The sequence below is a fragment of the Gymnoscopelus braueri genome (assembly GCF_963280865.1).
Source record: "Gymnoscopelus braueri genome assembly, chromosome: 3".
Lineage (NCBI taxonomy): Eukaryota > Metazoa > Chordata > Actinopteri > Myctophiformes > Myctophidae > Gymnoscopelus > Gymnoscopelus braueri.
In genome coordinates this window covers 42334728-42360563 of record NC_137612.1, presented here as the reverse complement: position 1 = coordinate 42360563, position 25836 = coordinate 42334728, and the positions used below count along the sequence as shown (strand labels likewise).

The following is a 25836-nucleotide window of genomic DNA, read 5'->3' as shown; positions in this document are numbered from 1 at the left end:
CCAGGGCCCACTTGAAAATCTCAAAGGCTTTCGCGGCCCACCCATCTCACCACTTAAAGGGATATTTCACTTTCAAACATGTTTGGGGTCATTTTAACGTCTACTCTGGCTTTTGAGAGCACCCCAGACAGTTTTTAAGTTGCTTGATTGTCATGTAAAATTACTAAATTAGGTTAATGTAAAAAAAACTGTTATATTATCATTAAAATCTTAGTGTTTTGCTCATTATTTGGTTGCCCATTTGCAATGTCCTCACAGCCCACAGGTTGGAATCGCTGCTATAGAGCAGTGGTTCTCAACCAGTGGTCCGGGGACCACCAGTGGTCCTTGAGGAGTTTCCAGGTGGTCCCCAGCTAAATGATGGAGAGTTGTGGACCCTTATAGATCTTTTACTCTTGAGAACGTAAAATGAAACCAAATGAACCCTTACGGGTCCATTTGGTTTCATTTTACGCTCTCAAGAGTTAAATTATTGTTAAACATCTGCATTACTTAATTTACAAGAAGTCTACACAACTAGAGAAATGGTGGTCCGTGGCTCAAATGTCGAATAAATAATGGACCTTGACATGAAAAGGGTTGAAAACCACTGCTATAGAGGAAGTGGAAGATGAGTGCAGAAGAGGAAATCCATTCTGGCTCCCCGCCAGCCAGCTTCAGGCTCGCGGGACGTAGGATGGATGCTCCATGTAGCTGTAATTCACCACGCCACCTTCCTCCTCAAACTCCACATCATCTTCCTCGTCCAAACACCTGCTGTCTCCATCTGACCCCTCCTCCTCCTCTTCCTCTCCTCTGTCCCTGTCCCCCTGTCTCACGCGGCGCTTCTTCCAGGTGCTGTTGCGCACGGAGGCCTCCAGGGCCTTCTGCTTGCGGTAGAAGAGGGAGAACTTGTTGAAGATGATGGTGATGGGCAGGGCCACCACCAGCGTGCCGCCCAGGATGCAGCCGGTGGCCGCCAGCTTGCCGGCCACCGTCACGGGCACCACGTCGCCGTAGCCCACCGTGGTCATGCTCACCGTCCCCCACCACCAGCACGCCGGGATGGTGTCCAGACCCACGTCCTGGAGGTGGGGGGGGGGGGGGGTGAGGACAAGAGGTTATAGGAGGCTTCAGTAGAAGTAGAACATGATGATGAAAACAGATAGGGTGGAGAGAGAGAGAACGGAAGGGAGAGAGGGAGGGAGGGAGACTGAAGAGATTCATGGCCATAGCTGAGTGGGTAGAGGCCGGAAACAGAAGGTGTCCAGTTCGCGCCCCGGCCACGGTTTGTGTCGAAGTGTCCCTGAGCAAGACACATACTGTAACCCTTAACAGTTTTCTGAAAAAACATAATATGTTTCTATATCAGTGGTTCTCATGTCAAGGACCCCCAAAATTATATGTATTTAGCTCAATTGTCTTGCTATCTGCTATTTTTGAATAGCCAAAGTAAAAAGCTAAAATCTAAAATGACACAGATGCGTTCTCGGATTGAACTGCCATAGAGTATAAGAACTAGAGAACGGACGGCCCTGCCCCCACCTATTAATTTCAATGAAGTCGCTCACCCAGCACATGAAGCAACTGAGCACGGATTGAGCACTAAGCAGGCGCAGTAGAGCTTTAAATGGGGAAGTCTTGCAATAACAGATTTGACCAACAGGACAGGGCAGCCTCAATAATCCTCTGCGGTCATGGGGGCTTGTTAACTGCCCCGGTAGCGCCCACTGCTCCTAATAGCTAGGATGGGTTAACGACTTAAACCGCATCATCCATACTGTGGGGATATCTTTAGCTGAAAATAGCAGAACACAAGAAAACTGAAAATACACTAGTATAGAGCCCTGAGGGATTCCGCGCAACCATATGAGGCTTAAGTGGTTAAATGCAGAGGACACATTTCACATAATATGTGCGAATATACATTACAAATACCCCAAAGGAGTGGGGACCATATTATTATTATTATTATTATCAGCATACTCCATAAATGGGGATTTGTGGATGTAATGAAATTTTATCAGATCCACTGATCCAACCGATTTCCCACTAGGCGTGTCACACCCTCGGGGGTCGGTCCATCAGACGGTCCTCGAGATACGTGAACTACAGCCGGACGGACACACGGACAGAGATTTCACCCATTCATTGTAAGATTAGAGAATGAACACAGGCAGGCAGACAGAGAACAGCTTATTTTTGTTTGATTTACTCAAGCTAGAACAATATAAATAATAATTCAGATTTTTAAAAGTTCAGTCATCTCATCAACAAAACGTCCATCCAGATGAAAGCCAGACCATACCTCCTCGTTTTCAGCAGTGTAAGCCATTCCAGAGAACACACACACGCCGACAGCCAGGTAGAGCAGCAGAATGCCCACCTCCCGGTAGCTGTGCTGTAGACGGAAAACACATGGAAGATTATTACAACACTGGTTCTCAACCTGTGGGCCCGGGCCCGCTGGTGGGCCGCAAGGGTATTGCAAGTGGGCCCCCAAATAATTGCCAAAACACTAAGATTTTAATGATAATATAACATTCATATAAAAAATCACACCCTGTGTGAAGTGGGCGGTGTCTTGCTAGCTAATCACAATACTGAATGGAGTCAACCAATCATGTACAAAAGATAAATACATTTATTGAAACACTCTTTATGATGGACGAAACCATAACTTTAAAAAAACAAATTATGTTTTTTTTAAAGTTATGGTTTCTTATATAGGGCTATGCACATGTGTCATGTGACACTGGCCAATCACAGTCCTGAATAGATTGTGATTGGCCAATCACAGCGCAGGATAATTGTACAAATTTCCAAACCTCACTTATAGGGGCGGTTTCACTGCCCAAGATAATTGTACAAATTTCCAAACCTCACTTATAGGGGCGGTTTCACCGCCCAAAAAGAAAAACTAATCTAAAAGAAAAACTAAAGCTCACTGTGTAGTCAAAGCTCAGCACATCATCAAGGACCCCAGCCACAAACTGTTCATACCCCTACAACGACCGCGGCCAGTAAGGAGGCCTACCGTAGTATCAAGGGCAAGACCACCAGGTTTATGAACAACTTCAACCCGACTACCATCAGACTGTTGAACAGGGCCTCACCACCCACCTGTCACCAGGCTGGCCGTGGACCTTTACTTGTCCTTGGGAATCTAACATGTGGATTTGACCTGTAAACGTGGTTGAACCTGATAATACGTTGACACTCTGTTTGCACTTTATCTGATGTATAATGCTGCTTTGTGGACCTATCCAAGTGCTACCACCTTTTTGCCTGACCTCATGCAGCCTAATGTCTAACCTCCTGTGCATACAGTTCAGCTGGATTATGCTGTGTATGTAGATATCTTTGAAAGATTTCCTTTCTCCTTGCTCACCCTTGTCTCTCCTCCCTTTTCTCTTCCTAAAAACAACAAAAACGATGGAGCTTGCACAAAAACAAATTTCCGTTACAGACCTACAGTATAGCGGTCCATTTGCGGTCCGGGGACCCCATGGTGGTCCCCGGACCAGATGTTGAGACCCATTGCTTTAACTCAGCCTCTCTGGCAGTCCAGCCAAAATAACATCTCTTCCGCTCAAACTCTTTTAATAACAGAACTGCTAGATTCTGCTGTTTCTCTAATACAATTACCGTCTATTGATTTGTGACTGGACTAGGACACGATGCTTTATTGTTTTGCTTTCTTCGAATGGAGATGGGAAGAAAAAAAAAACACCCTCGTTCCCCTAGCATTTGATAAATGTTTCATATGGTATAACGAGGAAAGATGGGAGACATCAGCAGAGAGACCAGTGAATGCACTTAGGCATACACTTTTAGTTTCGTTTAAACAGGGAAGGATTTTACTGAGCATAAATACATTTTTTCCCCCAGTTACACACATCTAGGAGCTTCCCAGTATGATTACAGCCTTGTACTATTGGCCACCGAGCAGCTACATTTAAAGATAGTGTAAATCAGTGGTTCTCAAAGTGGGGTCCAGGACTCCTTGAAGGGGTTCCAAGGGGCCCCAGCATCACAGTCAGTTTAACCACTTTAACCCTTTTATACAAGCATTTAACGTTGTGTGGTTAGAATGTATTAAAAAGGCTAAAATATGTTTTCCAGCTTGGGGAATTCATACCAAAACATGAACCTGAAACAGACAAGCATATCAAGTGGATTTTGGGTGACAAATGTTCATATTAAAATAGAAGATAGTGTAATTTGATCTATTTGTACTACTCATTGACATCCTATATATAAATAAGGAAACCTCTGTCATCAAAACCTGTCTGTTCTGCCCGGTTCTCCTCAGTGGCTGGAGCAATTGATCTGAATTTGCAGGCATTGACCATTGGCATATGCACAAAATAACGACGCCCGTTTTTCACTTTCCCAAAATGTAACGTGCAGTGACTGGTCGCACGCGAGCTCACATAGCTTCGCTCAAACAGCTTAAACATCAACTTCTCATGGTTGTGGGAGCGACGAGGCTGCGTGCACGCGTGTGTGATCGCTGTGGATCCGTGACGTGGCAACGGGTTGCACACACACACACACACACACACACACACACACACACACACACACACACACACACACACACACACACACACACACACACACACACACACACACACACACACACACACACACACACACACACACAGTTTAAATATTTATTTATGTCCACACACAGGGAAAGCATACAGGAACACAAATGCTTTAGGCGCAGTAAAGGTTACATTCACCAACTCATGGATAGGTCCTCGTGATACAAAACACATGTCACTCAGCACTCCAAGTAGCGGCGGCTCCACCATACATGGCAGCAGAGACAGCACAATACTTTGCCAGCCTTTCTGCCTCGTCTTTGGGCATCCCAAGGTGTCGAAACCCTCCAACAAACAGTCCGTGGGTATGTCCTTGGCTGGATCACCAGAGGAAACAAAGTTCTTAGTCTTGCACTGCTGCTTGGTGTTAAAGCGCTCTCTCTAGTTGTTCTCATGGGCCTGGAAGTCCACCCGTTGCTATTCCGACAGCGGACAGACCCACCGCGCCGCGGGAAGGCCACCGGGTCTATTGCCGCTCTTCCCGGTAGCTGTTCACGGGAGGGGCCGCCGTCACGTAGTGTCGGCTGTTGGTAGAGTCCACCGGTGAGAAATCCCTTCTTGTATGCACGCTACATAGTGCAGATGCATCCACTGCACCTACTACATTGACGATGGTAGTTACAACGGGGCAGTTAAACGTCATGCCCAGGACACACACACACACACACACACACACACACACACACACACACACACACACACACACACACACACACACACACACACACACAGTTAAACTCTGTCTCCTCACCCGTAGTGTTGCTCCCAGAGAGCGGAGCCCTGTTGAATGTCTGGCCAACTTCAATACTCTGAAGACCCTCATCAACCTGAAGACCTGAAAAGAGAGGGAGAGGAGAGGGAGACACAGAGAGAGAGAGAGGTGTTCACTCACTAGGGGTCTCAGTTGCTGCAGGACCAGGTCTTCATGACCTGTGATGACATTGAGGGATGACATTTCTTGGGGACCAGGACAATGCTGGACGTCTTCCACAGCTGAGGCACCTTCCCCAGCCTCAGGGAGAGGTTGAAGAGGTCCCTGAACGGAACAGCAAGCTGCACACTAACATTCCCTCAGCACCCGAGAGCTGATGTTATCCGGTCCCACTGCTTTCCTGGTGTCGGTCTGGGCAAGCTGGCGTCGCACCTGGTGAGTGGTGAGGACCAGGCATGGAGGTAGCCTGGTAAAGCCCCTCCCTCCGGAAAATCTAATTTCCATTTGATTTCAGGAAGGAGTCTGGCATGAGAACCTGTGTGTATTTTTGGCTGTGGGCTGGAGTTGGGTCGGAGTAATACCGTTGACTGACAACCCCTTCAGCCAATCAGCAGTGTTCCCCTTCAGCCAATCAGCAGTGCATTTTTACCACCTCCAGACGCAACAGGACTTTTGAGACGGCCATGCCCAAAATAGGTTACCTTATTCGGATACATGCGTGTCACTGCCCGCCCCTGCCGGTTCTCTGAATTTAAATTTTTAAATAAGCTCTGTCATGATTAATTGACCACATATATGAAGTTAAACAACTAAGTTCTATCCAAACGATATCTTAAAAGTAAATTCCTTGCCTCAAAAAATAAGTTTGAGAGCGTTTTAAAGTTTTAAAACCGAAAGTAAAAATAACGCACAGAAAACAATGGCTGCCGTTCCATTTTGGTCGGCTGCACTCGGATCCATTCGGGTTCAATCGAACTCGCCACCTGATTGGCCAACTTTCGCTGTCAATCACAGAACGATGAGCGAGGAGGGGCTTTACCAGGCTAAGGACGCTGATAGGTGAGTTCATTTGGTGAACGGGCAAGAAACGCCCAGATAAGCCTTCAGGCCAGACTTCTTCCTGAAATCAAATGGACAGCTACTGGTCCTGCAGGCATTCAGCTCGGCCGTTGTGAGTCCGTGTCTAGTCCCGCTGGTGTTTGACACGGCCGCGGCAGGTTGGGCACCGTCTGCACCCCCCCCCCCCTCTCAGGTCAGGCCTGGCCAGGATTGTCTCGCCGAAACCTTGTGTACCTGATATTTTTTGCTCAGTTAACAAGTTCTGAACTACAAGCATAGTGTGCAGATGTTTTCTTTTCTTTGAATGAATGAATTTATTTGGTAATAAAAGGAAAGCACATCAGCACTTCCACAACATATAGCAGATAAAAATACAATAAAGCCCTAAGGCTCATTTCCATTGTGGTCCGTCTTACTTCCCTCTCTTCATTCAATTCTCCAGACAGTCAAGTGATGGAGAAAATAGTGTTTTCATGAGGTTAAGTGAGTAAGAAAGAAAGACTTGGGGGGAAAACGTCCTGTATTTGATAAATTCTTTCTCAGCAACCTGCAGACATAAATACTGAATGCATTCTTGCACATAATGTACATAAATAAGTTATTGGATGCAATGTATAAGTTGTTCCACATCATAAATGTGTAAACAATATCACATCAAATAATAATAAACCAAATGGGTCTAACCTGCATGAGACGTCCCACGTCTGACAGTTCGGACTCGGAGCCCACCACCAGGTCAAAGAGCAGGGTGATGTAGATGGGGACCACAGACACCATGTCAATCATGTTGAGAGGATGATGGAAGAACTTCCTCCTGTTAGGAGCCAACAGCAGCCTGGTCACCACCTCCAAGAGAGACAGTAAATAGCAACACACTTCATGACGATGTTAGCATTTCTGTGCCTACAGTATTTGATTGATTGAATTATGTTTTTGACAAAACAGTATACATGAACATATATTAGTAAATATCTGTCAAAAGGATAAAACACAAAAATGTTTGAGAGCTTATTTCCATTGTTATCCTTTGAGTGCAAATGTGTTTAAAATGATTGCCTTACACATTTGTACTCAAAGGACCACAATAGCACATGAATTATGTGTGATCCAATCAGCTTGATGAATTGAATAGATAGGACCACAATGGAAACAAGCCCCCAGGGCTTTTTGTGTTATCCTTTTAGCATTATTGTATAACTATACCACTGCACTTTTAGCAAACTGTTAATAAAGTATTCAATCAATCAATGGAAATAATTGTGTGTCTACCTCGAAAGTGAACCAGGAGGTACAGAAGACCTCCAGGGCTTGCATGGTGGGGTCCTCAATTAACTTTCCATCTTCATCAAAGTTCTGAGAGGGACAAGAGCAGAAGTGGCCATAAGGGATTTCAGCGCCCGCCTGTGCATGCATGCATGTATACATGAATACATACTAACCTGGTACTCAGGTATGCTGTTGATACACATTGTAGCGACGGATGTAAGGACCACTCCAATGGAGACCAGGCTGAATAGCTTGGAGGGGATGGAGTAGCCTGGGTTTTCCAGGGTCAGCCAAAGACACTTCCTGATGTGGCCGTAGCGCATGTCCTGGAAGTGCAGAATGTCTCTGGAAGGAGAACGAGGTGATGTTTGAGAACAAGACACAGAGTCTAATACCACTGTAGCTTCCCTGTGCAGTCTGTAGCTATGGATAGCAAGTTACTAATTGTGCACAGTTTGTGAATGAAGCGCCGCCGATGTGCTAACGTGAGCTTTGTGTGCTTATGTGCTTGATCGTGTGCTACAAAGCTTGGCCTCGTGGTTGGCTGTATGCACGTAGCATCGTGGCTCTGGTCCACAGCGTTAGCTGGTGGGAAGCCTCTCAGAACCCCACCTTTTGTGTAAAATCCACTTTTTGGCCAAAAAATTAAGTATGTCCTGTCCACCAGATGGAACGTTTTTCAAGTGCGCCACCTACAGATCTGGTCAATAGAAAATGCTGATAGGCTTTCAACATCATAAAACTGCCTTTGTTTCCGTGAGCAGCAAAATTATATTCTTTATTTTTGCTCAAGTGTAGTGATCGTACAGCTGGTCATTTTACAGTCTATGGCAGAGCGTTAGAGAGAACTCGCCAATGCTCTGGACCAGCTCTAGCAGCGTGAGGTGAGCTGTGATGGGCGTAGCAGCATCAGCTGAGCTGTGGTTCATTGTGATTGGTCTACTTTTTGTGGCAACTGTGACTGGCGTAGCAGTATCAGCTGAGCTGTGTGTTTCGCTGTGATTGGTCGACTTTAGTGGGGACTGTGATTGGCGTAGCAGCGTCAGCGGAGCTGTGTGGCTCGCTATGATTGCTTGACTTTTGTGAGGACAGAGAGACAGACAGAGAGACAGACAGAGAGACAGACAGAGAGACAGACAGAGATACAGACGAACCGTGTTATAGACGGCTGCGTCTAGAAGGGAGAGAGAGAAAGGGAGTTAGGTTAGGGAGTTAGGAAACAGAGGGAGTTTTCTGGCTGTTTGGTTACCGTGTGAAAATTGCTTGATGAAGATAAAAACGATCCAATGTGTTTTTTCTAGAGTTATTCCAATACCGATATAGTATCGGAATACCCTCAAGTGCAATATTACACTTGAGGGTAACTTTATCGTGCTTATTGGCACTGATGCTTGCGGAACTCGGCTCCGCCTTGTTCCTGAGCGCATCACTGCTGTGCCAATAATCACGGTAAAGCACACCCTCTCACCCTCCTCTGTAATATTAATTAATTGAAACTCATACTACACTCTTTAAAATATGCTCCCATACTTCCTATTACTGTATTATGGCATAGATGACTGCTAAGTGCACGTTGGTTGAATGGACATTAAAACAATCTAATTGCAAATCAATAACCAGTTTAGTTGCTTTATACATTTTTGTTTTGGACTCAAAATAATGTAAAAGAAAGTGCTTGACAGAACAGGGACAAATCTAATAAATACACAGCCAGCTAAACTGAGGTAAAATACAATTACAATAAAAGATTTTAACTGCCAAGAGAAGGGATGAAAAACAACAGGGTAAGAAGGTCTATCTCTTTATCTTAAATATTAATCTGAGTTCCCAGAAGTTTTTGCCAGCTCTCGCATACAAACGGGAGGGGCGAGGAAACTTCTGGGCCAGAGCCCTGGTATTTGTGGACGGAACGTAACTTACGCTCAGAATCTGAGAGGACACGCCTCTTACCGGTCTGAGAGCTGTGCAACTCGTCTAAACAGTCCCACGAGAGGCAAACATGTGGATCCCGCCCCCTTTTCTTCATTGGCTGTTGATTTGAATCAGAACTGCTGTCCAGGCTCTGAGGCGAAGTCTCCCAGACTACTTAAATATAAGTGAAAGTGGCTGCCGGTAGCCAAGTTGGATGCTTTACTATGCTTTGAGTGATGTAGCAGGTTTGTATGCAGGAGGGGAGGAGGAGAGCAATGGATTGTTATCAGGGCAGGGCGATGACTTCAAATCAATATCACGATTATTTAAACATTTTGCCTCGATTACGAGGCAAAATTTCCACAGAAAGAAGTGGAAATAGCGATCAACAGACTCAGTGAGCTTGTAGATCGGCTATTTTCGCATGCCACCATTGTACAATGAAGCATAATTACAGGGCTTAAAGGTTGTTTTTTTACAACAAAGGTTATTTTATTAGTTTGTAATGATAATAATTAAAAGATGAGTGTTCAAAAAAATAATTGCTTTCTATCGTTATAGTGATTTTAGTTATTTTTAACTGGGAGGCGGGGGCCTATACAGTTCAAGAGTTATAGGCCAAAACGTGAATCTGCCTGTTAACAGCGCCACCATGAGGCTGATTTAAAAAATGTAGGGTGGCATTTCTTCCTTGGCCTAGTGGGGATGTGCGTACAAAGTTTCACGGAAATCGAAGGCTGCGTTCATGACTATTTACCAATGGACAGAATGCCCCTGCCCCCCAGTTAAAAATCACTAAAATCACTATAACGATAGAAAGCAATACATGATTTTTTAAAAATCATTATCATTACAAACTAATAAAATAACCCTTGTTGTAAAAAAAACTAAGTTGTCCTTTAACTGATTAATTATACTAATCGATTTAGTTGATTAAAACGTGTTTTTTTTTATTGTTGATTTGTGAATATATAAGAAATACAAAAATAAAGTTATAAGTTATTGATTAACGTACATGAGCAAGATTAAGTCGGATAGAGGTTCAAAATGTCGGTTTTCGGTTAATTGCTCAGCCCATCATACTGTAATTCCCCTTGTTTATTGGTAGGGGGCACTGAGGTTGTGTTATGACCCTTGCTTCAGCTTTTCATGACAGCTTTTTCTGTCAGCAAAGGAACTTGAGAAGGCATTGATGAATATTGAGTCGAAAGGTCACAGTCAAGGTCCAGGTCAAAGGGCAGATTTTCATGAAATGGAGCTGCAGGAAGTAGTGCTGTTGTTCTGCTCTGCCAATAGGGCTCAAGGGAATTTTCCAAGGACTGAACAGAACCCTCCAGTGCTGAGGAAATGAGGGTGCTAAACCACAGTTTTTCAACATCTGGTCCGGGGCCCACCAGGGTTCCAAATGTACGCTTACAGGTTTGTAATTCTGAAAGTGTACTAATGGAAATGTTTATAATCTTTGGGACCCCAATCGACACAGCAGCACATTGATATATATGTCACAGGTAAATTGGCATTCCAGGTCAATTGGAAGTGGAGCGCTTGTTTTTAGGCGTGGGGCGGGGCTGCGAGGCGGGGCTTTTCGAGACAGGGTTTTTTACGCGAGGCTCGCGAGGAGGAGGAGGCGCGATGCGGGGCTTCGTTACGAGGCGGCGCGAGGAGGAGGAGGCGCGAAGCGGGGCTTTGATGCGTGGCGGCGCGAGGAGGAGGAGGAGGCGCGAAGCGGGGCTTTAATACGAGGCTCGCGAGGAGGAGGAGGAGGCGCGATGCGGGGCTTTGATACGAGGCGGCGCGAGGAGGAGGAGGAGGCGCGAAGCGGGGCTTTGATACGAGGCGGCGCGAGGAGGAGGAGGCGCGAGGCGTGGCTTTGATGCGACGCGGACCGCACGTGATAATAGTTATTGTCCATGACGGAGGCGCGCCGACTCAGCAGAGCTTGAGGCCGAGGAGGCGCGAGTGCCCGCGCCGACCGGCCGAAGGTCTGCTGAGTCGACAGCGCCGTCCGAGTTGTAACCCGATAGGGGGAGAATATATCTTTTTATGGGTTACTATCATACAGTCTATGGTTACTATCCAGTGTCCACGCCACACGCATGTGTGCGCACACGTGTGCGTGTGTGCATGCGCACACATGCACACACATGCACACACACACACACGCGCATGTGCATGCGTGTGGATTCAGTGTGCATTCATTGCCCTCTAGCGTTGGTTCTACAGAATTGCCTGGGGGGCGGTGAAAACAAGCGCACCTTTTCCAATTTACCTGGAATGCCAATTTACCTGTAACATATATAAGAAATGAAAAATACAGTTAACAAAAAACCTGCTTCTCAATTACTCGATTAACATACAGCACATGAGCAAGTCATGGAACAGTCATGTGTCCTAATCACCAAGTGGCTGCTTGTGTGCCATATTGTGTGTGCACCTCCAGGTGCATTTTCCTTTTCTTTTTCTTTTACCTGTTTAAGTCAGATATATATTTTCTTTAGTTTTTCTTTTACCTGTTCAGGTCAGATATCTCGTCAACAGAGGTGTCAATGCTGCTGACATCGCTCTCGTCATCCCAGCTGCGATGGCGGCTCTCCAGCTTGCGGTCATGGTAACGGTAACTGCAGCAACTGTCCAAGAAGAACTCATTGATGCCCCAGTACTCGATCTCCTGGCTGGATGCGGAGAAGAGAAAATAATCCATTCTGAACTCACAAAGATGGGTTCAGTTTTTTTATTCTTTCGGAACTCACAAAGATGGGTTCAGTTTTTTTATTCTTTCGGAACTCACAAAGATGGGTTCAGTTTTTTAGCACACACAAAGTGGAAAGTCGGCCGGATCAGCGGATCTCCCAAAAAACTGCAAATCCCCATACGTATGGAGAGTACCTAAAGTCATAGTACTAACGTCATAGGCCGGCCTCACAGCGGCTCGTGCTGCGAGGCCTTGTGAGATTGTAGATAGGTAGTTATTTTCAAAATGTTTGCCTCTTTCTTATATTATTTGACAATTTGGCCAATGTTTGACCTGTTCTTATAGTATAAGTATAGTATAGTTTGTTGATTACTTTTAACACAGTATTTTCTTTTTTAGGTATTGAAAAGGTCTTCAAAGTCCTGAAATTGTCACTTCACTGTCATCTGGGGACCCCGCCAAAATCATGTGTGGACCCACAGGTTGAGAACCACTGCAGTACAAAGTACAGTACAGGACAGGACAGGACAGGACAAAGTTAGAGACAGACAGAGGATTGTTGTACCTAAAGGAGAAGACACACAGCTCGTCCATGATGTGCAGTTTTCCAGTCTGATAGAAGTGGAGCACATAGGGGAACAAACCAGGGTTCCTATCAAAGTAAAACTCCTTCTGCTGAACATCATAGTCATCACACACCTACAGCACAGGAGGAAGGAACGATGAGAAAGACAAAAGCTTTGATAGTTTTAATGGTAATGTTCAGTGCTGGACAGTGGTGTTCAGTGGTCGGGCAGAAACCTCTTATCTCCATATTTTAACTTTTTATGTTTTTTCGTAAATTACTGGTCTACTTGATCATACTACAGTGTCTCACAAAAGTATCAAAAGTAGCAGATTTACAAGCGTTGAGCTTGTAGATCTGCTACTTTTGCTGTTTTTACATTTGAATCCTGAAAAGTAATTTAATTTGGACATATGAGGTTTCCAGACTTTCCACCCGACAGACGATATTTAATGTAGAGCGAAAACAGAAAAGCCCTGAGGGACTTAAGTGGTTAATGTTGTGTGATGTATAAACCTGCAGTATGTCCTCCTCAGAGTCGCAGGCCAGCAGTTTTCCCAGTCTGGTGTCGGGGAACTTCTTCAGAGTGCTGGAACAGAGACTCCTCTTCAGACCCCCTACGTTCACATGAACCAGGCCCTCCTCAGGGCCCTGGTGCACCCAGTGGGGGAGCCTCTCCTTCACCATGATGATCTAATGATGATGGAAAAATGATTGAGAGGTTTAAAGAAAAAGGGGTCCTGGTGACTCAGTGCACATTTAACAATTCATTCATAATAGTGAATGAATTGTAAATACTAGCCTCCATACACGCCATTTATTCATCGTTTACTTCAGGCTACAGTAGGTCTCTCTCTCTCTCTCTCTCTCTCTCTCTCTCTCTCTCTCTCTCTCTCTAGTATATTGTCTCTGTCGGGTGGAAACCTCATATGTCCAAAACTGTTACTTTTCAGGATTCAAATTCAAAAGTAGCATATCTACAAGCTCGAAACGCGTCGCTTTGCTTGTAGATCTGCTACTTTTGATGCTTTCATGTGACGCTGCAGTATGACCAAGTAGGGCGTTCGTTTACGAAAAAGACGTTAGAATATGGAGATAGGGGGTTTCTGCCCGAACAACAGCGATATATTAGCTGTGTTCACTCTATTGCTTTTAAGCAGTAGTAACATGAGTTCATATATCTGACTCATTGCTTGGGGAAACCTCAGTGAAGCAGGGAGCAGAGGTATCCCTTTTCAGAGCTGTAAGTCGTGTTTCACCTCAGGTCAAGTGTGACTGTAACGTAATTTAGCAACATTAGAGGCTGTAATTGCAGGCTGTGAGGAAATGGCTTCTGGTCTCATAGACAGGTAGCTGTGCTGATGTGGATTTAACACAGTTAGACCTACTGCAGTATGTGGATGTCTCCCTGTATCCGTCCCACGCTCTGCCTTTCTCTCACATCTTCAAAATACTACTATTGGTCTATAAAGCACTGATCTTGCACTGATAAAGTACATTTCTGATCTTCTGCTGTGTTATGAACTGCACTCCACTTTGTTCAGTTTTTATGCAAGCACCACATATGTATATGGAACTCCCGGTACTATAAATCTCTGTTCGTTTAAATCAAAGCTGAAGCCTTTTCAGTTTGCCCGGCCCGCTGCCTTTTATTGACACTATTGATTAATTTCTTGCACTGCACTATATTCTCATAGTTTTCAAATGTAATTTCATAATGTGTTTATTTTGTCTCTATCAGACTGTTGAACAAGGCATGAACACTGCCTGCCACCAGGCTGGCCTGTCGCACTTCCCTCATGTAGACGTTCATGCTTCCTTATGTGGATTTACCTTGCATGGATTTTACCTACAGTATGTGAAATATGTGGTTTTTACCTTTCCTTGTTGAACCAACTGGTATAGCTCATAGCACCTTAAGAACACTGTACGTGCTGCTAATGTAACCTTGCCTCATGGCAGCATATGTTATGCACACACCTGCATATGATGCCAATGTTAAAGAACATGCACACACCTTTTTTCTCCTGTCTCTCCAGCTCTTACTCTAATAACTCTATCCTCTCTTTTCTCACAAAATCAACAAATGATGGAGCGCAATAATTCCACCCACTTCTTTACGCCTGTAATCCTGTGATGAGACAATAAAGCTGATTCTGATTCTTCTTTTGTGATGTGTTTTAATACTTTTAATGTTTGTGTAAAACAATGAACTGCCTTGTTGAAATGTGCTATACTGTACAAATAAACTTACCATGCATTGGTATTACAGTGGAGCTTCAGTCTGGCACCACATGTACAGAGAGCTTCCCTGACAATATGTTTCAATGTACAGATATGTAAAAAATAATGGGAAAAGACAAAAATAAAGGGGAAAAAAATGTTCATTATTAAACCGTTAAGAAATGTGTAGCCGGTCGGTTAAACGGTTAATTTATTATCTTATTTATTGTTTTATTTATTGTGGATAAGATACTTTCCCAACCCAAAGGGACGCCTGGATCTGCAACTGCCCAATTCTGCCTTAAGTTATACATAGAGAAATAAACAGTAGTGTATAAAGTACTTTGATTGATTGATTGAATATTTTATTAGGCAAAAAAATGTAAACAGCACAATTACATTTATAATACTTTGTCTAAAAGGTCCGTCCAAAAAAGTCCTTGGAATCTTGTTCCATTGGGGTCCTTGAAAGCCATACTTGAGTAAAACTAAAACTGACTCTAACCCATTTAGACCTGAGGCCGATTCTAAAAACACCTTCTAAATCCCAACAGTTTTCTGAAAAACCTTGGCAACATTTAAAATGACACAGATGCTTTCCCGGATTGTAGGGGTTAAAGATATTTTTACTCCTGTAAACGTTAAATTCACCCATAAGGAAATCCCTTGGGTCAAAATGTTAAACTAGCTCACATAATGTACTTAAGAAAAGTATCTGGTGTTAAAATCAAGTGTCAAAAGAAAAAGTAAAAGTATCAAGCTTTCCATAGTACAAAGAAACAAAACAGCCAGAAACATGTTTTTTGTTTCTCTCATTGCGTTATAATTAACCGATTTTAACTTTTTGAAAACTTTTAATAAATAAATAAAGAGACTGGATAATTTGTCCCAGTACAAATATTTCAGGTGAATGACCTACACCGGTCAGTGTGTCCAGCTTACATTTCCAAGTAGCTTGTGGCTACACTACTTTCAAAATGATGATTTTTTTCTTTTCACCATGTAGCTGAATAGCTTGACAAAGGTTACGTCACTACATTTTCAATGGCACATCAACACAAAAGAGCACAGCATGAGTTTTGACTGCAGTTCGTCTATCACCCATCACCCTTTTTTTGTAGCTATCCATTTCTGAGTTTTAAGTGGATTTTGTCCATCACACCAAAGAAAGAATTCTCCATCTCATCCATTAGCTTTCACACAGTTGTATGTTTCCTTCAATCACTCAATAGCAGCCTGGGCTGAATGTCATGATGAACTCTCAGCTAATGGTTCAAGAAACAGCATGTGTGCCCTTAAATGGAGTTGGTACAACCAGTGGCTTTCCCAGAAATTACATTTAGGGCAGGCGAGATCCCCCCCCCCCCCCCCCCCCCTCCAAAGGGGGGGGGGGGGGGCGGTACTCGGGGGAAAATCTCGGGGAAACAAGTTAACACAACAACACTACCTGACTACAAAACTGAAAAACGTTAATAAAAACAATAATAAGTATAATCAATGTATGTATTTTTATTCTAAAAAAAAGCAGCATTACAGAACATGATGTCCTGCACAAATTATTGACTCATTTCAACATTGCGATTACAACAGTAACAATAACAGCCAAATCAAATAGTTTTCAAGCATGTAGTGATGTCTCAAAACATGAGACGACGGGGCTTGCTGCACTTGAAAATATCTATAAATGTCTCAAACGCTAGGAGACACAGACTAGGCGAGAGGTTGTCATTGTACTTCTGTGTGTACTTTTTATGTCAGGCGAGTACAGGTGATGGCCCAGCTAGACCCCCACTCCTGGCACTCCTAGTACCCCATGAAGACAATGGCATACATGATATGCATCACTATAGGCGTGGGTCGCTCTGCTGAATGGATACGGTAGTGATTGTTGCCTGCCCGCGTGAATGACGGCCGCTGTCTGTCAGTCTTTTACTTTATTTTCTAGGGGTGGCGAGATTTTAGTTGGGCAGGCGGCCGCCTGCCTTGCCTCTATGGTGGGTACGCCACTGGGTACAACTGATGTTCGGGAGGTTTGACCAAGGAGAAGACAACCAATCACAACTCTAGCCAGCCACCGGCAACTCCACCCCGTGCCAACCACTCACCCATCTCCAATCAAGCCGACAACTCCTCCCCTGCCAACTACCGGGGTATTTAAACCCAGATTTAAAAAATGGCGGTGTGCTAGTTTCCAGGTCCCTAAACCTACCTCCGCATGGCTTACGCCTCGGACCCCTAAGCCAAAGTATCTGGGTCCACGACCCCCCCCAGGAATCTCCACGCCTCAACAAGGAAAGGTAAGGTAGTGATGACCTTCTTAGATGATCACGCCGGCACTCACCCCCATGCCCTTGGCCATCTAAGACGCACACTCCACGCTTGCGTGTAGTGATGACCTTAGATGACCACGCCGGCACCCCGAACGTCATTCCGTGCCTTGGCCATCTAAGCCGCACACTCCACGCTTGCGTGTAGTGATGACCTAGATGACCACACCAGCACCCCCCATGCTGTTCGTGACTTGGCCATCTAAGCCGCACACTCCACGCTTGCGTGTAGTGATGACCTTAGATGAACATTCGGCACTCTGCATCCTTGACCGTTTATGCCGCACGTCCCATGCTGCGCATGCGACGCGCCCATAAACGACCATACTCCTGGGTTTATTCAATAAACAACCTTAAATCTATTTTGTCTGATGCTTGGTCTTTCCTAGTGAACAGACAGGTGCTCAAACATGAACAAAAAAAAACTTTCATTCATACGAACATGGAAAATCTTTCACCATGTCAGCATGCCTCTCCAAATCTCTTCTCTCTTTGACAAAATTTACCCGTGCACAGAACACATTGAAATATGCTACCTACTTCCTTCTCAAATTCAAATTCAAAGCCTGTTCACTCTAAAGGCCTGGCAAAGATATTATCCTCTCAAACATTAAAATGTGACGTAAGTGCCTTAATTAAACACTCATGAGCTTTGGTTAACGTTTATGAAAAACATTCAAAATGGTCATCCTGTACAACCATTGTTTTTTTTTACAGTGGAATATGGAATGTGTTCCAGGTTCACAAGAAAACTCCCCATGGCATTGTCCCATGGGCCACCAGTTAAATATCACTGCACTACACTGTCTCTCTGCATTTGATGTATGTGTTTGCCTTGCCTTGTAAGTCGCTCTGGATAAAGAGCGTCTGCTAAATGCCTAAATTGTAAATTGTAATATAGTCATAGCCTACAGATGGCCAGTCCTTATCTGGTTAAAACAAACTATAGGCTCAAGACAGACATGTTCCCGTGACTAAAACAGACTCTATAGGCTCAAGACAGACATGTCCCGTGACTAAAACAGACTCTATAGGCTAAAGACAGACATGTCCCGTGACTAAAACAGATTCTAGTCTGCCACCTACAGTATGTTGAAATGTCTGATATGCTGCTAAATGATGTCTCACCTGCTCATGAGACTATATATATTGTTGTTCAGAAACTGAACAATGTGGGCTATTTGCATTTCTTTTTTTCTTTTCCTTTCTGTTATTTTATTGTGTTGTGTTTTTAATTGTGATATGGATCTCCCTGGGTCTGAAATAAAGATTGAATTGAATTGAATTGAATACATGCACAAAGTCAAAACAATCTGTTGCTATTCTATTGCTGCAATGCACTGCTCTAATGTTGCTCATGCACTGTATCAGTATCTGTTACAACAGTATATATATCTGCTGCTTTATCTGCTTTATCTGCCTCATTCCATTACCATTTCTTCTAACCATGCACCATGCAACTTATGTATGTACAGTATATTTATGTTACTCTAATCAACAATCACAACAATATTTGGAATATCTGACCTGTTTTCCTTGTTATATTACTTTCTTTCTCTTTCTTTCTTTCTTTCTTTCTCTTTCTCTATTCTTCTTCCCTTTCCTGAAAACTGCAAATGATGGGAGCATCTACGAAAAAGAAATAACACTTGTTTACACCTGTAAACCTGTGAAGTCTAGTTGAAGTCTAGTCAAACATGTCCCCTGACTGAATCAGAGTCTATAGATTAAAACGGAGTCTGCAGGGTACAGTGGATTGCAAAATGCGGTCAAAAGTCCTGTCCCATGGTCAACATGTTAAAGTGTAAAGTAAAACACAGACTGCAATGTTTCTTCTGTACTGCTGTCTGACAAAGTCAAAATGATCATAGATTGTATATCTTAACATTATCCATCTCATGTTTGACCCATATAGTTGTTAGAACTGAAGTAAACAGTATATTGCCTTTGTACCAAATATGGGCATAATACTTTTAAACTAAACTTTGGTTGTGACCTTTGGCTTTTAAACTATACAAAAGTACTTCTGGTTTCGATTGACATAATAGTGTTTTACATATAAACAGTACAGGCTGGCCCTCTACTCACCCTCAGTGGAGTGCAGTGCACCCCCTGACTAATGAACCCATGCCAGGCCTGTAAACACCTGTGACATTTGAGTGTGTGTGTGTGTGTGTGTGTGTGTGTGTGTGTGTGTGTGTGTGTGTGTGTGTGTGTGTGTGTGTGTGTGTGTGTGTGTGTGTGTGTGTGTGTGTGTGTGTGTGTGTGTGTGTGGCCCTGCCCTAGTAGTAGTCATTCATTTGTGAAAGACAGACATAATTAATGGCATGAGCAAAAAATTAGATTAAGTACTACACCTTTTTGTACCTTTTTGGTTAATAATAAAATGCTGCAGTATTATATGATTCATATCCAACAGACAAAAAGTTGTTTTGTTTTATAAATTAGTTTACATTATAGTCTAGTCACTGCAGGGGGGTATCATGCACCCCCCGGAATTATACTTCTAATCAGGTTTTTCTTATTGGAAAAAATGTGCTGAAAATGATGAGCTATGATAAAAAGTTGTCAAAATGTCCCACCTACCTCAAAATCCCCTTTTTTGTATATGGCTCTGGCGAAATTATATGACATAAGGGTAAGTAGCAGAATAGCATTTTGGGGCTTGCAACCATTGTATTTATAAATATGACCTATATAATCCCCAGAAACACAGAAAAATATACTGTAAGCTTGACAAACAACAACAAAGATGGTAATTTTCCAGCACTTTTTTGTGAGTATCACTGCCCCACTTGTATATAGAAAACTACCCATATCCCTAAGCTTTAATTTAAGCCCAAGATGACCTTTCTATCTTGAAAATTACTCTTTCTGTAGCCAAAAGTCTGCACTATACCTCAAATCGGAGAAAATATTAAATTCAGTCAGTAGCTTTCTAGAAGCCTAGAATCCAACAATAGGTTTCTATGTGCAAATAAGATGTCTAAACAGAGTTTTTAAGCAAGCTTTATAACATAGCATAACATCACACACAAAACAACATCCTCTGTAATGAACAATGAACTAAATACACACATTACAGTATCCTGCCCTGTACACAGGGACATTTGTAAGCAACAGTGTACAAACAGTGTCCACCATATACACTAACTTGCACCATGCAGAACAAAATGCACAGTCACATTAATCAGTCATCATAGAACTCGTCAGAGTCAAAATTTTCCTCAAATTCCTCAATCTCGTTGTCTTCTTGTCCATGATCTCCAGTGTCAAGGAGATCAACCAGTGAGGTTGGTAGGACTGGACCGCAGGACCACACTGGTGTCAATTCCCCTTCGGTTTTCAACCATCCCTGCCCTTCATCATAGGGGTTTGGTTTTTCCACAATAGCTTCATCAGCTCGCTTGTAAAAGGCAACACGGTGGTTCACACGTTGGATGTGTGGCTTCAGAGCAGAGTAGCATGGAGGAAGGCGAGCTAGGTCAACTTTAGATTTAGAACTGAGTTTGTCATCCGCCCCCACCATTTTCTGCAGCAACTTGGCACGGGCGATGTCCACTGAAGACTCGCGACTCTGTCCATACAACAGACACGTGAATTGCTCCAACTGCCTCATCACCTCAGGATTGACATTCCAGTCGTCACCAAGCTGACGAAATGCCTCGTGAAACCTGGGATTATTTTCCAGCTTTTTCAAGGGCTCCCACCTTCCCCTTCCCTTTGAATGCACTGGTGCAGTCTTCTCCACTGAACACATAGAATCCCAGAAGAGTGGCACAGTAGTCTTCTCCCAGGGATTCTGCAAGCTCAGAGAGGTTGAGAAGTTGGCGATGCTTCTCTGATCCTGTATCTAGGTAAACTGTCAACTTGATGGCATGAGCATGGTACAGAAGAATAGCAAAAATGTCTGTGTCAGGCGTTCTGACCACAGCACTCTCGTATCCTAGCACAGCAGCATAATGAAGGTACAGCACCACCCTTGTGTCAGTTTCTTCCTGGTTGCTGTAGATTTCAGGGCGCTCACACACCTCAACCTGAAACACAGGGCCATTGCATTTTGATTACTTCACCACCAATTCTAGATCTAGACAAAAAATCTCAAGAAGAAGAATATAGGCTTCCTATTTACCTTTCCATTTGTTGAGGCCAGTTGATGGGCTTTCCCCTCCACGATCAGCACTGCCATCTCTGTTCTCTCCAGCCTTGAAGCTGCCTGTTGGTCACTCCATACACGTAGCAGGAGCTGGCAAAACTGCTTTTTGTTGTCATCATTGGCAAGAAACGTCTTGAAGTCATATGGCTTCCTAGTTGCTGGTCCAGCCAAAATGATTCTCTCTGAGCTGCCACGCCTCAACCTTTCTTGGGATTTAATTGAGTCTGGATGGTAACTGTCAGTTGAGAACAAAAAGACATAGACATATATCACCACAGGTTGGGGGAAGGTTGGTAAGAACATGAAGCAGTGCCATGCCATCCTGGATGAAGAGAGCATCCTTGGGGTAGGTCAGATTTCCAGGGGTTGAATCTTCCAGAAGGTAGTGTAAGAAAGAGGCTTTATTGGTCTTGGAGAAAGTCCCTAGGCTGGGGGGTACAGGCACCAGGCAGTATTTAATCAGTTCTTCCAAGACTAATGGCTCATCTTGACTCTGAGACTTAACGAGGAGCTGGAATGCAATGTTGCTTTGCTCCTGATACTGAATAACCTGGAATGATACATGTATAACGTGGTGTTATGTTGATGTGGTGTTTAACATTAAAAATATAATGTATAAATATAATGTCTTGCCCAATGGAGTATACCAGACGATTCACCTTTTCATCAGTCTCCATGTTTTCCTTGCCAGTCATAACCGTGCGTAGGAACCGAACAAGGGCTGGGGGCAAGAGATTTTCAGATGTAAGCTCCATGTAATCGGCTGTAGGAGGCCACGGTAGGTCTTTGGAGTCGCTGGAAGCCTGTTGAATACTCTGACAAAGTTGGAGAGCAACATTTTGGTGCTCGTCTGTGCTTCCTAGAGTGTAAGCTTGTGCAAGAGAACTAGAAACTGTGAGATGTGAACTGTACACAAGCCAGAATGAAATGGCATCAGCTTTATGATGTTCTACCTTCGTGAAGTTGATATGCTCCTTGATGGGGTCTTTCTGTAGGCGTTTCATTAGCTTTTCAGAACGATAATTTGAGTTCTCGTGCCCATTCAGTTTCAATTGTTCGACATAGACCAAGCGTAAGGAACATAGCTGTAGGACTTCATTTTGCTGGATGATATGAGTTTGAATGTGTTCCAATACCGAGATGAATGCTTTTTCATGGGCAGCTGACATACAATCCTGTTCAGTACCCTTGGCTCCTTTGGCTCTTTGAATCCTGCGTTCATAGTTAGTGAATGCTGTGTGGAAAGAGTTAAAGCATGAATGGTGATGTTTGGCCTCACAAGCAAAGAGATCTTTGCCTTTCACCTGTCTATGAAGTCGAACTAGACCCATTTTCTCTGCCCTTGATTCAATTTTCTCCCATGCAATTGTTTTGTTCCTATAAGATGAGAACAATTCAGGTCTCTCTGTTTTCCGATGACTGACTTTGATCGCAACTTTGTTACAAAAAATGCACTCTGGTGGGAAGATGGGACCAGATGACGATCGGCGAGGCGATCGATACCCCCCTGAGGTTGATGGTTCTGGTTCTGGTTCGGCATCATGTCCTAGGAGATTAAGGTTGGCAGTAAAGCGCAGATAACAGTTGCGGTGATATCCGACACTTTCCAGGTCATCAGGGAGAGTTGAAGGGATCTGGTCACAGACTGACTGCATGCGATATGGAGACTCATGTGATTGTTGGAGTCGTTGGTCCCGGATCTTATGAAGTCGCTGTAGTTTTTCTTCAGCAGTTCCTTTGATTTTTGTGAGGGGTGTAAAATTACCATGATCTGATAAGGATGACACATGAAGGATGCATATAACCGGAGGTGCTGCGGGTGCAGATTTTCTTTTTGGTATGTTTGCTTAATGTGTATTTCTGTGTTGGAGAATTGAATGACAAAAACTGTTAATATTATTCAATAGCTGATATATGTTCTGAGTGCAATCATATTTTACAGCCATTTTTTAAAGTAATTTGTTGTGTTTTAACAGACTTATAGTCTATGAAAAGGACTTTTTATATTTATAAATACAATGGTTGCAAGCCCCAAAATGCTATTCTGCTACTTACCCTTATGTGTCAGGATAGTCCATGATACATTTCAGACTACCATGTCTATTTATGGAATTTTGGTGAATTAATATTTGCATTTACATAATTTCGCCAGAGCCATATACAAAAAAGGGGATTTTGAGGTAGGTGGGACATTTTGACAACTTTTTATCATAGCTCATCATTTTCAGCAAATTTTTTCCAATAAGAAAAACCTGATTAGAAGTATAATTCCGGGGGGTGCATGATACCCCCCTGCAGTGACTGTACTATTATGTTTACAATCTACTCAGCATTTTGGTATGAAAGCCATTATTCTTAATCCTGTATCATATATTATAAACCATCCCAAAACCCACACACATCGACAAGCTCACAACGCATTGTGAGCTTGTCGATCTGCTTGTCGATTTTCTGCGAAAGCTTTCCCCACAATACGGATGCTGGGGTTTAAGTGGTTAATTTTCTCTCTCATAACTATTTATAGAGTAGTGTAAAATGCACGCACAGAGAAACATGAGAAGGCATATATACTGTAGGCCTACGCCACCAAGGTAAACATTTTGTGAGTGGATGCATTAGCAAATCAAAATCAATAGTAGGTAGTTAATATGACCCTAGATAGATAGCAGGATCAATAGTTGATATTATCTTACTTAATTTTTTTAACTAATTGAATTGTAGGCACCATGCTGCAAGCTAATAGCTTAATTCTTACATAATTAAACACCCCCCAACATTTTCAGTCGGGGGGTCCGCAGCCAAATACGCTACATATTAATTTGGGGGTCTTTGACATGAAAAAGTTTGAGAACTACAGGCATAATGTATAGGTAATACACAATCATCTCTCTCTCTCTCTCGCTCTCTCTCTCTCTCTCTCTCTCTCTCTCTCTCTCTCTCTCTCTCTCTCTCTCATTACACAGGGTCCATCCATGCTGTCTGTGGTCCCAGGGGGATTTCCATGCATATACAGAAATAAAGTTGATCTATAATTCAGCAGAAGCAGTGCGGCTTAAAATCCCAGGGCAAGAAAAAAAATGTCCAGTCCAATATCCCTCTATACAGATTCATAGACTTAAGCAGATTTAATTAAAAGTAAATGTCCTGCAAATAATAGCTCTCCTCAAAATATAGCTATAGCCTAATATTTGTGACTTTTCAAAAACATGGGCTGGAATATGCTGGCATGTTATTATTGTCCTTGTAGTGTGTGTAGTCCGTTCTCATTTCTGCCATTACTCAAATGTGAACTTTTAAGACAATAGTTTATAGGCTATTATATTACATTATATTAGCTACATTATATTATATATTATGCTATTCTACAAAGCAGGCATTAACTCACATTTTCGTTTGAGCTTGAATGTTTAAATACTAATACAGAATAAAAATTAATATGTTGTGTAATACAAGTTGATTAAAGCATAATAATAAAAATAAAAGAGCCTCACCTGCAAATGTCTTCCAGAAGCTCAGGAATGTTGTTTCCCTTTTTAATTGGCTACAGAATCACCCCATGGTAGACAAAGTTTTATAGCTGTCTCTTTTAACGACGTAGAAAGTGGAAATAATCTTTAACAAAGCCTTAAAAAGCGGAATAAAGTGATCTGAGCAGGCAGAATAGTTCCTTCCTCCATCAGGGGATTTGTTTGAGTGAGTCTCCAGTTCAGTTCAGTTCAGACAGCAGACAGTCTCTCCTCCGCGTGTCTCTAGACACACGAGTGTGAACACTGAACACTTGGCACAGTCCGGCTCTCTTCGGCAGGGAATGCGACCCCATGGTTCTCAAACTTTTTAGTCAACAAAATAACGCTGTATATTTGGCCGTGGACCCACATCTGAAAACATTTTGTGCCAGGGACCTCCATATAATACGATTTGTGGTGTTGATGATATTATGTTTCAAAAATAGCCCACATTTTCACATGTCTTTAAAGATGTATTAATTTTGATACATTCTCAGCGCTGAGAATAGCTGACATACAAGCTCACAACCGCGTCGCGGATGCGACCGTTACTTGTGAGCTTAAAGGTCTGCTGTTCACGGCCGTCCTCTGCGCGCGACACCTTTGAGGGACGGAGCATAAATTAGGCTTGATGGGCTGCAGCTGCGCGAGCAAGAGCAGGCTCAACTGGTTCTGGTTCCATTATTTGGGAACCGTTAGGAATGGAGAACAGAGGAGGGGGCGGGTGACAAACTAAAGGGGGCGAACTCAAAATATTAAGTCAGGTGTCTTTGAGAATGACAGTGTCGTTAAAAAAATAACTATGTATGCAGAAAGAAAATATATGT

At 43.3% G+C, this 25836-nt stretch overlaps 1 protein-coding gene across 1 annotated transcript; it reads right to left on the bottom strand.

Moving 5' to 3' along the window:
- Positions 1–539: 539 nt before the first annotated feature.
- LOC308082418 (delayed-rectifier potassium channel regulatory subunit KCNS2) lies at positions 540–25325 on the bottom strand. The gene is made up of 10 exons (XM_080424158.1): positions 24995–25325; positions 13314–13490; positions 12798–12931; positions 12051–12212; positions 7803–7974; positions 7633–7716; positions 7048–7209; positions 5344–5427; positions 2288–2380; positions 540–1064 (listed from the first exon to the last, which is right to left on the bottom strand). Exons 2-10 carry the CDS (start codon positions 13482–13484, stop codon positions 657–659), a joined length of 1470 nt encoding a protein of 489 aa, XP_080280284.1. The 5' UTR covers positions 13485–13490; positions 24995–25325; the 3' UTR covers positions 540–656.
- Positions 25326–25836: the final 511 nt, after the last annotated feature.

Excerpts from the sequence above, each read along its gene's own strand:
- LOC308082418 (XM_080424158.1), bottom strand. The coding sequence starts at position 13,484 with ATGGTGAAGGAGAGGCTCCCCCACTGGGTGCACCAGGGCCCTGAGGAG. Across the intron at positions 7,975-12,050 it reads GAGATATCTGACCTGAACAG|AGACATTCTGCACTTCCAGG; the intron begins GTAAAAGAAAAA and ends TTCTCCTTCCAG. Across the intron at positions 2,381-5,343 it reads CTCTGGGAGCAACACTACGG|CACAGCTACCGGGAGGTGGG; the intron begins GTGAGGAGACAG and ends TTCCGTCTACAG.